Source organism: Nerophis lumbriciformis, linkage group LG22 (assembly GCF_033978685.3).
Source record: "Nerophis lumbriciformis linkage group LG22, RoL_Nlum_v2.1, whole genome shotgun sequence".
In the NCBI taxonomy this organism is placed as follows: domain Eukaryota; kingdom Metazoa; phylum Chordata; class Actinopteri; order Syngnathiformes; family Syngnathidae; genus Nerophis; species Nerophis lumbriciformis.
In genome coordinates, this window is record NC_084569.2 from 20,861,722 (window position 1) to 20,878,701 (window position 16,980).

At 40.6% G+C, this 16,980-nt stretch overlaps 1 protein-coding gene across 1 annotated transcript in view; it reads left to right on the top strand.

Annotated features, from left to right (window-relative positions):
• Positions 1-16,980, top strand: part of LOC133615477 (ubiquitin carboxyl-terminal hydrolase 37-like) — a 107,796-nt gene that overhangs the window by 87,484 nt on the left and 3,332 nt on the right. Inside the window, exons 13-16 of the mRNA XM_061974094.2 lie at positions 398-597; positions 760-891; positions 4,269-4,392; positions 15,846-15,997. Of these exons, the coding sequence (XP_061830078.1) occupies positions 398-597; positions 760-891; positions 4,269-4,392; positions 15,846-15,997 (608 nt within the window). The remainder of the gene's footprint in view (positions 1-397; positions 598-759; positions 892-4,268; positions 4,393-15,845; positions 15,998-16,980) is intronic.

Sequence of the window (16,980 nt, forward strand, 5' to 3'; positions counted from 1 at the left end):
TCAAGTAAAAATATATCGATATATACTTTTTCGTCCATATCGCCCAGCCCTACGTTGTATCAATGTCTTGTGCCAGCTGGGTATCAGTGAAATAACGACTGGCAATAAAAAAGGAAAGCCTATTCCTTTGCTGTTGTTTGTTGTCTCGTCTTCAAACTGTTGTCCTAAAATTAGCATCTAACTCCACTGCTACTATTTTTGAGTTGTGGGTGCTTTTCACTGGGTCACTGTTGTATGTGAATGACAGGAAGACAGGCTCCGCCTCACTTGGGAAGATGCCAGGTTTGCATGTATAAATCTGTACCTATATCAGACTTTTTGGGGGGTAAAAATGCTCATCAGATAAGTTGATCTAAATACTCTAATAATTATTCAGGGCTTTTCTTTATTGCAACAGCGATGCCAAGTGGTGCCAACTCTTGAAGAACAACGCCATCTGAAGAGCCACCCCAGCTCCCACCAGGACAAGGCGATGGTGTTGGGGGGCCTGTCGGATAATAAAACAAGCTGGAAGAAGAGGAAGAAAAATGACGATCAAACAACAAATGTCACATCCACAAACCATAGTGTCAGAAATAAGCAGTACAAGTATCTTGGGTGAGTCCGCAGTGAGAGAGTTCTGTTCTTTTTATTTCTTGCTGCATCCAAGTTGTTGCAGTGTTTTACTGTCAGGACCATTGGTTGTGTTGCAGTTCCCATTCTCCTGCAAGTAGGCGTTACATAATTGTCCTTGAGTTTTTAGTTTTCTTCCCGCTTCAGGTTTCCTAACCCGGCACAGATCTGCTACATGAACGCCAGCCTGCAGAGTCTTTTGACTCTGGAGGACTTTGTTGAAGACATCAGCCGTCAGGAGGCAATTTGGAGGTCCAACTCTGATGCTGCACTAATCAGGTATAGTCAAGGGCCTAGCACAAAATTATGGGCCCCCATACATAAGGTTCCTAAAGGCCCCCCCAACTGAATCCAACACCACCGCCCCATACACACATACTTGGTATGTTTACATTGTTGCGTCCAACCAGTCTTCCTCTCAGGGAATAAAACACACTGGTCAATCCCAAGTTCTTTCAGATGACATGTATGTTGAGGAAGAAGGACCACCAAGACAGAATAGCAATATTACCAAGTTTTACTAAAGCTTTAGGAGTCCTTACAATTAATGTTAATAGCGGCATCTAGAAGCGGTCTAAAAATCAAACGGAAAGAGTCAGCTTATTTAGTATGAAAACAGCCCACTCCCGCCCAGAAAGAAATACAGCCTTTTTGTTCTAAACTGATAAGGTCTCCTCCACAGAAAGGGAGTACATTATACTCCCAACAGACATTCCAGATCTTCAAGGTGAAACACAGAGTTCACTAACGAGCGTCGGGAAAAAACACAAAGTGTACACATGGGAAAATATTAGCTGATTTAAACATGACTATGGGTAAAGAAAGAACTCTTAAAAAGATATACATTCTCCACAACATGCACTAAAAAACGAATTACAGTGGAAGCTCGGTTTACGAACCCCTCTGTTTGCAAACTTTTTGGTTTTGGTCGGATCAAGCCAAGTATGCCTCTGTTTGTGAACCATATCTCTGTGTACGAACGCTACATTAATTCATTGTATGACTCACTGGCAGTCATTTTGTGCTTGTTCATAGTGAATAGACATTTTTAATCGTGATAAAAACAGGCCTTTTCTGGAAAAATATGCTAAAGCAAACTTACAATATATCACAGCGGCACACACGGCCTTTTCCCTGTCTGTCTGCCGCTTTCCCTCTCTTGTCAGCTGATCAAATGTTTATTATTGTAGCAATATAGTTGTTAAAGTTAAGGATTGTGTGATTTATGATTGTTTGTGAGGGCACCAAAGTGACTTCTGTGTGTGTCCGTGTGTTGCAGAGCAGCGCATACAGGCCAGTTCAGCTTGTCGTTTTTGTTGTTTTGGCTTCGTTATTAAATAGAAAGTTGGTCCATCACCCTCTTGTTATGTTTGCTTGACAGACAATACTGTATAACACTTATATTGTGTTTGAAGTGTGCAAAACATCACTAAATATGGACTTTTATCCAGGCTGGAACCCATTATTAACATTTACATTGTTTCTTATGGAGAGATTTGCTTTACTATTCAACATTTTCAATTCACGAACCCCGTTCGAGAACCAACTAAGTTCATAAATTGAGAGCCCACTGTATATCATGGATTTGGTTAAAACAACACGTCAATAATAACAGCCATGAATTAGATCTATAAAGAGTTTTTATAGAAACTCAAAGGGCTTCACATGGAACATTCACACATTTTGTTGGTAAGCTCTATTTGTAGCCACAGCTGCCCTGGGCTAGTCTGACGGAAGCGTGGCTGCCAATTTACGCCTACGGCCCCTCCGACCACCACCAAACATTTACTCACATTCAAACCTCCTAAATCATTTGGTTTTGTTAGTTTTTTTTAATACAAATATCACATGATAAAGTGGCCAGAATAGGAATTGAAATAATCATTTAAGATGTCATTATTCACTTAAATAATTATAAATCGTTCAAGTTTCCCTTTACTTCAGAGTGTAAAGTAGAGATTAGCTGATACATGTTTAACTATCATTAGTGGATATTACCGATTCTAGAGATGTCCAATAATGGCTTTTTTACCGATATCCCATATTCCGATATTGTCCAACTCTTAATTATCGATACCGATATCAACCGATACCGATATATACAGTCATGGAATTAACACATTATTATGCCTAATTTTGTTGTAATGCCCCGTTGGATGCATTAAACAATATAACAAGGTTTCCCAAAATAAATCAACTCAAGTTATGGAAAAAAACTGCCAACATGGCACTGCCATATTTATTATTGAAGTCACAAAGTGCATTATTTTTTTTAACATGCCTCAAAACAATAACAGTGCAATATTTTTTCATAACATGGTCACTACTGCCTAGTTTCTCTTGTTATATTCTTATTTTACTGTTATATTTTCATTCTCATTTTTGCTTTTTATTTTTATTCTTATTGTAATATTTTTCTATTCTGTTTCCATTTATACCCCCATTATTTACTTTTTACTTTTTAAATTTGATCTCAATTCTGTACACTGCTGCTGGAATTTGAATTTTCCTGAAGGAACTCTCCTGAAGGAATCAATAAAGTACTATCTATCTATCCAAACAGCAGCTTGGAATTTGGGACATGCTCTCCCTGAGAGAGACTATGAGGAGGTTGAGGTGAGCGGGGTTGGGGTGGGTGGGGGTAGGGAGTAGCGGGGGGGTTTATATTGTAGCGTCCCAGAAGAGTTAATACTGCAAGGGATTCTGGGTATTCGTTCTGTTGTGTTTATGTTGTGTTACGGTGCGGATGTTCTCCCAAAATGTGTTTGTCATTCTTGTTTGGTGTGGCGCATATTTGTAACAGTGTTAAAGTTGTTTATACGGCCACCCTCAGTGTGTGGCTGTTGAACAAGTATGCCTTGCATAAATTTGTGATGAGAACAGCCGGTAGATATTATGTGACTCGGACGGCACGCACGCAAAGGAAATGCCTTTAAGGTTTATTGGCACTCTGTACCTCTCCCTACGTCCGTGTACACAGCGGCGTTTTAAAACGTCATACATTTTACTTTTAGAAACCGATACAGATAATTAAGAAACCGATCATTTCCGAAATTACATTTTAAAGCATTTATTAGGGATGTCCAATAATATCGGGCTGCCGATATTATCGGACATCCCTAATAATAATGCATTATTTTTATTATTATTATTTTTAGTGCATTTTCTGGGAGTTAACATAAGGTATTTGGGAAATGAGATGCAAAAGTGAAACTTGCCTATAACTTTCACCTACAGTATTCTTCCACAAATCGATTTATCATATTTTTTACCTTTCTTATGACTATACCCTTGTTTAAAAATGTTGGTGCTGTGTGTGAATACTTAAAGGTGAGCTTGTTATAAATTTGCCACAATCCAGGTGGAACGAACCATCTCGTACTTTCGATAAGCGGTGTAGGTAGTCTTAGAAAATCTTCATTGGATTCAAGGAACCTAATTATTGAACTTTCATGGCTATATTCATTTTATATTATAAATTATGGTGTCTTTTTTGATAACTTGTATAAATGTATAAAAACTAACTTGTATAAAAAAAATATTGAAACTTAATACAACATCCACACTTACACCCCATATTTCAACGCCACTGGATATATTACATAGACGTGTCGATTTGAGACCTGATAACTTTCAACTTGTTTTACTCTTTCTAGAGCATTAATGAACATCAGTGCATGTCACAGCTCCAGTGATGTCCAGCATAAAATCTCCTGCCTTTTTTCGTTCAAGAACACTGTCTCCCTCTCTGCACCGGAGTTTCAGGATGTCAGCCAGAAAGTAAGTAACAATATCTTTTTTTCTTATGATTTCTTCTTATTCCAAATAGATTAGATCAAGTCTTGGATGAATAGGCTGACAAAGCGTGAATAACATATTCTCAGATGAAGACAAAAAATTATGTACATTCATTTGGAATGATAACCTTCAACTAAGATTTTAAAACAATATAATTATGGGCCTGCTGCAATGCCAGCAGTGAATTATTGCTCATACTTCTAACTTTATTATTATGTGCCTGCTATTCTTTTTATAGTTCCGCACGTTTCTCTTACGTCTAATACGTGGCGAACTGGCCAACGAACCCCCACATATGTTATATTGTCGGAAAGGTCTTGTTCGTGCCGAGGAGGGTACTTTATCAATCAATCAATCAATGTTTACTTATATAGCCCTAAATCACGAGTGTCTCAAAGGGCTGCACAAGCCACAGCAACATCCTCGGCTCAGATCCCACATCAGGGCAAGAAAAAACTCAACCCAATGGGATAACAATGAGAAACCTTGGAGGGGACCGCAGATGTGGGGACCCCTCCCCCCTGGGCGACCGGTGCAATGGATGTCGAGTGGATCTAGCATAATATTGTGAGAGTCCAGTCCATAGTGGATCTACAAACCCCGTTTCCATATGGATTGGGAAATTGTGTTGGATGTAAATATAAACGGAATACAATGATTTGCAAATCCGTTTCAACCCATATTCAATTGAATGCACTACAAAGACAAGATATTTTATGTTCAAACTCATAAACTTTATTTTTTTTTTGCAAATAATAATTAACTTGGAATTTCATGACTGCAACACGTGCCAAAGTAGTTGGGAAAGGGCATGTTCACCACTGTGTTACATCACTTTTTCTTTTAACAACACTCAATAAACGATTGGGAACTGAGGAAACTAATTGTTGAAGCTTTGAAAGTGGAGTTTTTTCCCATTCTTGTTTTATGTAGAGCTTCAGTCGTTCAACAGTCCGGGGTCTCCGCTGTCGTATTTTACGCTTCATAATGCGCCACACATTTTCGATGGGAGACAGGTCTGGACTGCAGACGGGCCAGGAAAGTATCAATCAATCAATCAATCAATGTTTATTTATATAGCCCTAAATCACAAGTGTCTCAAAGGGCTGCACAAGCCACAACGACATCCTCGGTATAGCCCACATAAGGGCAAGGAAAAACTCACCCCAGTGGGACGTCGATGTGAATGACTATGAGAAACCTTGGAGAGGACCGCATATGTGGGTAACCCCCCCCTCTAGGGAGACCGAATGCAATGGATGTCGAGTGGGTCTAACATAATATTGTGAGAGTCCAGTCCATAGTGGATCCAGCATAACAGTAAGAGTCCAGTCCACAGTGGGGTCAGCAGGAAACCGTCAGCAGCGCAGAGATGTTCCCAACCGATATACAGGCGAGCGGTCCACCCCGGGTCCCGACTCCGGACAGCCAGCACCCCATCCATGGCCACCGGATCTGTGTGTCTCCCCTTCCACAAGGGATAGGAGGGAGCAGAGGAGAAAAGAAAAGAAACGGCAGATCAACTGGTCTAAAAAAAGGGGGGCTATTCAAAGGCTAGAGTATACAAATGAGTTTTGAGATGGGACTTAAATGTTTCTACTGAGGTAGCATCTCTAACCGTTACCGGGAGGGCATTCCATAGTGCTGGAGCCCGAATAGAAAACGCTCTACAGCCCGCAGACTTTTTTTGGGCTCTGGGAATCACTAATAAGCCGGAGTTCTTTGAACGCAGATTTCTTGCCGGGACATATGGTACAATACAATCGGCAAGATAGGCTGGAGCTAGACCGTGTAGTATTTTATACGTAAGTAGTAAAACCTTAAAGTCGCATCTTAAGTGCACAGGAAGCCAGTGCAGGTGAGCCAGTATAGGCGTAATATGATCAAACTTTCTTGTTCTTGTCAAAAGTCTAGCAGCCGCATTTTGTACCAACTGTAATCTTTTAATGCTAGACATAGGGAGACCCGAAAATAATACGTTACAGTAATCGAGACGAGACGTAACGAACACATGAATAATGATCTCAGCGTCGCTAGTGGACAAAATGGAACGAATTTTAGCGATATTACGGAGATGAAAGAAGGCCGTTTTAGTAACACTCTTAATGTGTGACTCAAAGGAGAGAGTTGGGTCGAAGATAATACCCAGATTCTTTACTGAGTCGCTTTGTGTAATTGTTTGGTTGTCAAATGTTAAGGTGGTATTATCAAATAAATGTCGGTGTTTAGCAGGACCGATAATCAGCATTTCCGTTTTCTTAGTGTTGAGTTGCAAGAAGTTAGCGGACATCCATTGTTTAATTTCATTAAGACACGCCTCCAGCTGACTACAATCCGGCGTGTTGGTCAGCTTTAGGGGCATGTAGAGTTGGGTGTCATCAGCATAACAATGAAAGCTAACACCGTATTTGCGTATGATGTCGCCTAGCGGCAACATGTAAATACTAAAGAGTGCAGGGCCAAGAACCGAACCTTGGGGGACTCCGCACGTTACCTTAACATAGTCCGAGGTCACATTGTTATGGGAGACGCACTGCATCCTGTCAGTAAGATAAGAGTTAAACCACGACAAGGCTAAGTCTGACATACCAATACGTGTTTTGATACGCTCTAATAAAATGTTATGATCGACGGTATCGAAAGCAGCGCTAAGATCAAGAAGCAGCAACATAGATGACGCATCAGAATCCATCGTTAGCAGTAGATCATTAGTCATTTTTGCGAGGGCTGTCTCCGTAGAGTGATTTGCCCTGAAACCGGATTGAAAAGGTTCACAGAGATTGTTAGACATTAAGTGTTCATTTAGCTGCTGTGCGACAATTTTTTCGAGGATTTTCGAGATAAACGGAAGGTGGGACACCGGCCGGTAGTTTACCATGAGGTCAGGATCGAGGTTAGGTCTTTTGAGCAAAGGATGAATAACCGCTTTTTTGAATGCTAGTGGAACAGTGCCAGAGGAAAGTGATAAGTTTATAATATTTAGCACTGATGGACCTAATAATACAAAAAGCTCCTTAATAAGTTTCCCAGGAAATGGGTCAAGTAAACATGTTGTTTGTTTTGTCCCATTGACACATCTTAACAATTCCTCTAGTGTTATTTCATCAAAGAGAGAGAAACTATTTTGGAGGGCGGTATCCTTCGTAGATACAGTCGTATCTGTGTTAATAGAACCCAGTTGTAGCTGCGATGCATTGTCTTTAATCTCCTTTCTAATGAGTTCAATTTTTTTATTAAAGAAATTCATAAAATCATCTGCTGAGTGGGTGGAGCTACTGGGAGGAGTCCCTTGTTGGGTTAGCGATGCTACTGTACTGAACAAAAATTTCGGATCATTTTTGTTGAGGTGGATGAGATTTGAGTAATATTTAGCTTTAGCTAGGGTAAGCATGTGTTTATAAGTTATTAAACTATCACTCCATGCTTGATGGAAAACCTCAAGTTTAGTAGCGCGCCATTTGCGTTCCAGCTTTCTACATGATAATTTATGGGCTCTAGTTTCTTCTGTAAACCATGGGGTGCGCCTTTTAGGGGCTCTTTTAAGCTTTAGCGGTGCTATACTATCAATGGTGTCGCGCAGGGCGTCGTTAAAGTTGTTAGTGAGGTTATCAATAGAGCCGACATAATTTGGGAATGGTGCCATTACCGAAGGCAGTAGGCCAGCAAGAGTCATCGTTGTGGCAGCATTAATGTTGCGGCTGCTATAGTAGTTATTATTATTAGTTTGTTGACAATGAGTCAGAACTTCAAATTTTATAAGGTAATGATCGGACATTACTTTAGTATACGGGAGTATCGTAACTTTGGAGGTGGTGACACCCCTGACCAGCACTAGATCTATCGTATTTCCGTTGCGATGCGTAGGTTCATTTATTATTTGTGTAAGACAACAGCTATCAATTATAGTCTGGAGCGCCATGCACTGAGGGTCCGATGGGGTATTCATATGGATATTAAAGTCCCCCATTATGATTATATTGTCGGCGTGCGTCACTAAATCAGCAACGAACTCTGAAAATTCACTGATGAAGTCCGAATTAGGTCCTGGGGGGCGGTAGATAACAGCCAGGTGGAGAGGCAGCGGTGTGACAAACCTCATAGTAAGCATCTCAAACGAGTTATATTTATTATTTAGGTTCGGGGTAAGATTAAAGTTTTTATTGTGTATGAGTGCAACTCCCCCACCCCTTTTAATGGGACGGGCAATATGCGCTCCCGCATAGCCAGGAGGAGACGCCTCACCCAGCGCAAAGAAATCGTCTGGTTTGAGCCAGGTCTTGGCGAGACCAATAACGTCAAGATTATTGTCTCTAATGACCTCATTAACTAATAGCGTTTTGGAAGATAATGATCTTATGTTTAAGAAGCCCATATTATAGGTAGTGGGCTGTTTTGAGGAGTTTTTGTTGAAATTATCCGTAGTAGCAATATTAATAATGTTGTGTTTATTATGTGTAGTGCACTTTAAATAATTTCGACCATATCTAGGAATTGATATGACGGGAATTTTCCGATTGTTTGCTTGATGTTGTGATAAACCGAACGCATCATAACTTGCCACCTCAGTAGAGTGCATGTCTACTTCTGACACAGAAAAAAAATGTTTTGAGTTGTGTATTGTTCTAAAATAGTTGCTATGTGTGCAGGTATTATCCAGCCTGGCGCTGGCTAGTTCTATTTTAACAAACTTCTCACCCGGACTAGCGCTTCTTTGAGGATTAGCCTTTCGCTTTGTTGTTAGCCCCGCTCGGCATCCCCGCTTCTGCTTCCGCTCACACCGCTTACGTGTCTTCCGTTGACGGTCCTCGCTGGCACTTAACTCCGCTGCTTTAGAGGCCGCTGGATGTAGCCTGTCGAAGAATCCCCATGCTAGCGAGGAGGTCGAAAGTACCCGCATCTTTCAGCCTATAACGGCCCGATCTATCCACATCCAGAATCGTCTGTCGGTCGTATCTGATCACGAAGTGTCCACGCTGTGAGCCAGCCATGAAATAGACAGAATTGACGGGTATTTTTGCCAAATCGCTCTACACTTCCAAGTACCCGCACTCTTTTTTGACGAAGCCACGCTGTTGTAACACGTGCTGAATGTGGCTTGGCATTGTCTTGCTGAAATAAGCAGGGCGTCCATGAAAAAGACGGCGCTTAGATGGCAACATATGTTGTTCCAAAACCTGTATGTACCGTTCAGCATTAATGGTGCCTTCACAGATGTGTAAGTTACCCATGCTTTGGGCACTAATGCACCCCCATACCATCACAGATGCTGGCTTTTGAACTTTGCGTCGATAACAGTCTGGATGGTTCGCTTCCCCTTTGGTCCGGATGACACGATATCGAATATTTCCAAAAACAATTTGAAATGTGGACTCGTCAGACCACAGAACACTTTTCCACTTTGCATGAGTCCATCTTAGATGATCTCGGGCCCAGAGAAACCGGCGGCGTTTCTGGATGGCTTTCGCTTTGCATAGGAGAGCTTTAACTTGCACCTACAGATGTAGCGACCAACTGTATTTAGTGACAGTGGTTTTCTGAAGTGTTCCTGAGCCCATGTGGTGATATCCTTTAGAGATTGATGTCGGTTTTTGATACAGTGCCGTCTGAGGGATCGAAGGTCACGGTCATTCAATGTTGGTTTCCGGCCATGCCGCTTCCGTGGAGTGATTTCTCCAGATTCTCTGAACCTTTTGATGATATTATGGACCGTAGTTGTTGAAATCCCTAAATTTCTTGCAATTGCACTTTGAGAAACGTTGTTCTTAAACTGTTTGACTATTTGCTCACGCAGTTGTGGACAAAGGGGTGTACCTCGCCCCATCCTTTCTTGTGAAAGACTGAGCCTTTTTTGGGAAGCTGTTTTTATACCCAATCATAGCACCCACCTGTTCCCAATTAGCCTGCACACCTGTGGGATGTTCCAAATAAGTGTTTGATGAGCATTCCTCAACTTTATCAGTATTTATTGCCACCTTTCCCAACTTCTTTGTCGCGTGTTGCTGGCATCAAATTCTAAAGTTAATGATTATTTGCAAAAAAAAAAGTTTATCAGTTTGAACATCAAATATGTTGTCTTTGTAGCATATTCAACTGAATATGGGTTGAAAATTATTTGCAAATCATTGTATTGCGTTTATATTTACATCTAACACAATTTCCCAACTCATATGGAAACGGGGTTTGTAACATAATAGTGAGAGTCCAGTCCATAGTGGGGCCAGCAGGAGACCATCCCGAGCGGAGACAGGTCAGCAGCGCAGAGACGTCCCCAACCGATGCACAGGCGAGTGGTCCACCCCGGGTCCCGACTTTGGACAGCCAGCGCTTCATCCGTGGCTACCGAACTTGTGCCCCCCTCCACGAAGGAGAGGGGGGCAGAGCAGAAAAGAGACGGCAGATCAACTGGTCTAAAAGGGGGGTCTATTTAAAGGCTAGAGTATACAAATGAGTTTTAAGATGGGACTTAAATGCTTCTACTGAGGTAGGATCTCTAACTGTTACCGGGAGGGCATTCCATAGTACTGGAGCCCGAATAGAAAACGCTCTGTAGCCCGCAGACTTTTTTTGGGCTCTGGGTATCACTAATAAGCCGAAGTTCTTTGAACGCAGATTTCTTGCCGGGACATATGGTACAATACAATCAGCAAGATAGGATGGAGCTAGACCGTGTAGTATTTTATACGTAAGTAGTAAAAGTTTAAAGTCACATCTTAAGTGCACAGGAAGCCAGTGCAGGTGAGCCAGTATAGGCGTAATATGATCAAACTTTCTGGTTCTTGTCAAAAGTCTAGCAGCCGCATTTTGTACCAACTGTAATCTTTTAATGCTAGACATAGGGAGACCCGAAAATAATACGTTACAGTAATCAAGACGAGACGTAACGAACGCATGAATAATGATCTCAGCGTCGTTGGTGGACAAAATAGAACACATTTTAGCGATATTACGGAGATGAAAGAAGGCCGTTTTAGTAACACTCTTAATGTGTGACTCAAACGAGAGAGTTGGGTCGAAGATAATACCCAGATTCTTTACCGAGTTGCCTTGGGTAATTGTTTGGTTGTCAAATGTTAAGGTGGTGTTATTAAATAGATGTCGGTGTCTAGCAGGACCGATAATCAGCATTTCCGTTTTCTTAGCGTTGAGTTGCAAAAAGTTAGCAGACATCCATTGTTTAATTTCATTTTAATTAAATTCTTTAAATTGGGAGCTTTTGGTGTTACCATGGCGACACTATTCACGAATAAACAAAAAAAATATGGGCCACTAGAATGGGTACGCACCTTTATAATGGCAGCTATTTCCAGCAGAATGCTCCAAAAAGACAGGATTACTTCCTCTTGTAGCTCAGCCATTCTTTCACGTAGCTCCGTGCTTAACGTCTCATTTTGTTCACACACTTGTCTACTTTAACCCTGGCTAAAAAGTTTTGACGTCTAATGTTTGGTTTTGGCTGGATGGCCATCGGAAGGAGGCGAGCGCCATCGGCCTTCCTCCAAAGCGGATGGCGTTCCCTCTAATTTAAAAGAGCGTGGAAGACCCGAAAATTTGCTCTTTTTTTTTGGTGAACAACCTGTCCTCACGGCCACAACTTTTATCCCACAGTCATGTGTTTCGGTGAAAACGTTGACACACATTTTCTAATAATATTGATAGTAATAAGTAATAATATAATAGTTTATTACCATATTTAACAAATAAAAGTAAAGGTAAAATCACTGAAATGTAAAAAATATTACAAAATGATGTTGTCTTTGACCCAACTTTTCCACTAAAAACACTGAATTAGTAATCTTACTCTTGATTTTAATCATATTCAATACTTATATCTAAAATACTTGCAGTTTAACAGGTTACATTTACAGACACAGTGCTAAAATAAATGAATTCAAACTAAATTAATGATGATAATAATAATCATATATGTGCTTCTTAGATAAACTGTCAATAAAATGTAAGTGCAAATGGAAATACAGCTTCACCACCAGTCATAATTTTTGCGCTTAGGAAACTTCTCTATGACGTTTGCTCCAGACTTGTTTGTACATTGTCATTACTGCCACAAGTGGTGGAAAAGTGTATTACAACTGAGTACCACATACCGACCACAGCTGAGGAACAGAAATTTTTTGGCCGCACTCGAGGGGGCGCTCAAGGCCCAACAACAGGCCATACCCCAATGGTTAAAAAACACTGTCCGAGACACTTGTGTCAAAGGTAAATAGAAATAAGATTTAAAACATAAAGTAGTACAAGGTGAATAAAGAAAGAATAAAATAAAACTTTACAACAACTCAATCAAAGTAATAGCGGGAATTTGTGGGGAAAGTGCCTGTGAGATATTCAATGTAGGTCAATATTATATGTAGGTTTAGGTAAGGACACTATTACTAAATGTTCTTTATATTTTTTACTCTACTTAAATTATGAAATAGTAAGTATGATGTGATGTACAATGTATTTATATTGAAATTCACTGTAATTATTGCTTATTTATTTCAAAAAGAAACATTTTTATATGACAAAACCTTATATAATGTTGTGGAACCGTTGCAATAAAGAAATCGAATATTTTTTTTCCTAAGAAAAAAAGATGTTTTATATTGAAGGTCTAGAGCAGGGGTAGGGAACCTGTGGCTCTTTCGATGACTGCATCTGGCTCTCAGATAAATCTTAGCTGACATTGCTTAACACGATAAGTAATGAATAATTCCGCTGGTAATCACAGTGTTAAAGATAACGTTCAAAATACAAAACATTTTCATGCATTTTAATCCATCCATCCGTTTTCTACCGTATTTTATTTATTATTGGTTAGCTTCAGAATAACACTGTTATCAAAAAGTATAAGAGACTCATTATACTCAAAAAATGTTGGTCTTACTTAAAAATGCACGCATTTAGTTGTATTCAGTGTTAAAAAATATTATATGGCTCTCACGGAAATACCTTTTAAAATATTTGGCTTTCATGCTCTCTCAGCCAAAAAGGTTCCCAACCCCTGGTCTAGAGGTATAAACATGCATAGCAAGAGGTGACACCAAACAACTTCTCCCTAAGCAAGTCAGAGCTTTTCTTTCTGTCACTCACACATACCCCAGTTACCTGAAAAGATGCATTCCCTCAACAGAGGAATTACTGAGTGACTTTTTCATTGTAATCTGTCATGTCAGTTCACCAACACACAATATTTGTTTTTTAAAATATTTTTCCAAAATGGGTTCTTGAAAAAGAAGTCATCCAATATTTCCTAATTGTTGTATTTTCCTCTCTGGATACACATAATTTATGTCAATCAATCAATCAATCAATGTTTACTTATATGTTCTTTGATTTCTCTGGTGCCTTTAATACCATTCAGCCAATTCTGATGAGTGACAAGTTGCTCAAGATGGGTGTCAGTTCACCCATTGTCTCCTGGATTACTGATTACTTATCTGACAGGCCTCAGTTTGTGCGACTGGGGAGCTCCCTGTCGGATACTGTGGTCAGTGGTGTAGGTGCTCCACAGGGGACCGTCCTGTCTCCTTTCCTGTTCACCCTTTACACCTCAGACTTCCAGTATAGTTCCAGGTCCTGCCACCTGTAGAAATACTCTGACGACTCTGCTGTGGTCGGGTGTATCAGAGAGGGACAGGAATTGGACTACAGGATCGCTGACTTTGTGGAGTGGTCTCAGGCGAACCATCTGGCCCTTAATGTGGACAAGACCAAGGAGCTGGTCATCGACTGCAAGAAGAGAATGACCCCTGTGTAGCCCATCAAGATCCAGGGCCAGGAGGTGGCAGTAGTGGGGCAGTACAAGTACTCTGGAGTCCACTTGGACATCAGACTGGACTGGAAGGACAACTGCAAAGCTGTTTACAAGAAGGGCATGAGCAGACTATTTTTCCTGAGGAAGCTTAGGTCCTTTAATGTGTGCAGCAAGATGTTGGAGATCTTGTATCAGTCTGTTGTGGCCAGTGCCCTGTACTTTGCAGTGGTTTGTTGGGGCAGCAGCACCAGCAAAAGGGACTCAAACCGGATTGACAAACTGATCCGGAAAGCCGGCCAAACTATTGGCAAGCAGTTGGAGGCGTTTGTGTCAGTGAGGGACAGGAGGACACTGAACAAACTGCTGGCCATCATGGACAATCCTGCCCACCCACTCCACCAGACAATTTAGGGACAGCAGAGTTCATACTCCAACAGGCTCCCACAGCTTAGTTCCCACAGTGTTCGATTCAAGAACTCCTTCATTCCGCACTCCATCCAGCTGTATACTCACTCGCCATACAGCAATAGATGATATCTGTTTACCTGACACCTTCTATGTTAGCTACTTCTCTTTGTTTTTAATGTCTATTTTCTATTTTCTGCTGGATTTACTCTCTATTTTGTGCTGCAGCTGTTAGACTTAGACTTAGACTTAGACTTCCTTTTTATTGTCATTCAAATTTGAACTTTACAGCACAGATAAGAACAACATTTCGTTACATAAGCTCATGGTAGTGCAGGATAAAAAAGCAATAAGGTGCATATATAAATAAATAAATATATATAAATAATATATAAATATATTTATAAAATAAATAAATATATTATAAATATATATAAATAAATAAATAGATTACTGTACATTTAATATATTGCACTTTTTCACATGCGTCCACGTTTATGGATGCATGTTATATTGTCTTTTTTATTCCAGCGAGTTAATCCATTTTGGGGGGAGTTGAGGGGATAATTTAACTATGATGCGTTCAAGAGTCTTACGGCCTGAGGGAAGAAGATGTTACAGAACCTGGAGGTTCTGCTTCGGAGGCTGCGGAACCTCTTTCTAGAGTCCAGCAGTGAAAACAGTCCTTGGTGGGGGTGGGAGGAGTCTTTGCAGATTTTCTGAGCCCTGGTCAGGCAGCGGCTTTTTGCGATCTCCTGGATAGGAGGAAGAGGAGTCCTGATGATCTTTTCCGCCGTCCTCACCACTCTCTGGAGAGACTTCCAGTCTGAGGCATTGCAGGCTCCAGTCCAGACAGAGATGCTGTTGGTCAGCAGGCTCTCTAGTAGAATGTGGTAATTGTTATATATTGTATTTATGATATAGACATTATATAATATAATATAATATGTCAGTATATATAATATACTGTACATATATTATGTAAATATTACGTATATATGTTATATTTTATATCGCTGTATTTAGTCTATTTATACCTGCATTGTCCTTTCCATCTTTACACTTTTCATCATTGTAACTGAGCTACTGTGTGGAACAATTTCCCTTGTGGATCATTAAAGTTTGTCTAAGTCTAAGTCTTTTTATAGCTCTAAATCACAAGTGTCTCAAAGGGCTGCACAAGCCACAACGACATCCTCGGCTCAGATACCACATCAGGGCAAGAAAAAACTCAACCCAATGGGATAACAATGAGAAACCTTATGTGTGTTCACAGGATGCGCATGAGTTCCTGACTTCCGTATTGGATCAAATACGAAATCTGAAACCATCACAGCAGAGGGTGGCGGCCAGTGTGGGTCGAGCCTACAAATGCCCTGTGGAACACCACTTTGTGTTCAAGATGCAGAACTTCAGGATGTGCCTCACGTAAAGTTGCACAATCAAACATATGCTGCATGATAGTCATTCAGCCAGCCAGTTTCATTTCTAATTTAATTTGTCTCTGAGCGGCGCTCAAACCTGCACATCAACTGTGTAATCTAAATGTGTTTGTTTATTGCGTGGACGAAACAGAAACAAGCAATGTGTAACAATATATCAACTCTTTATTGCTCAAACAGCACAATCGGGCATAGCTCAGACCTACTTCCTGTTCCTGTCTAAGCTTACAAGTAATGTAGCATAAACACATTTAGCAATCATTTCTTATTATTCATATATCTAAATAAACCTTATTGTATCAAGTGTAAGATAATTAAGAACATTTTCTTTTGCAATGCTGACCTGGCAAAGAGGCAGCATTTACATGTTGAAGTGTGATGATAATCTCTCATCGTCTCTTAGGCCCTGTGTACATTAAGCCGGATAACTCCTTAAACTAATAATTATTTAGCCTAAGCCTCGTTTCAGCCACACTAAACCAGCGTTTAAGGTTCCCCTCCTTGGATATTTTTTTACATGGGTAAGTGCGTCGTGTATTTCTTGAATCTCCGGCTCTTAGCTTTGTATGGACTCTTTGATCGTTTACAAACTGAGTTCGGAGAGGAAGTGAAGTCAGAAAGACCTCGCCCAACACAGGAAATCACCAAAAATGATTCCCAGGCGTGGCCACCGCTGCTGCTCACTGCTCTCCTCACCTCACAGGGGGTGATCAAGGGTGATGGGTCAAATGCAGAGAATAATTTCACCACACCTAGTGTGTGTGTGACAATCATTGGTACTTTAACTTTAACTTTAAATTTAGGAAGTGACGTCAGAAAGAACGCGCCACAGCCAGCTTCATAAAAAGCGGAGCTAACAACTGGAAATATGAAGGCGAGTCATCCAGACATGCCCGTGTTTGTTATTCTTCTACAAGTACAGACGCTTGTGGAAATCACGCATGAATACCTTAAGAGAAGGAAACGCGC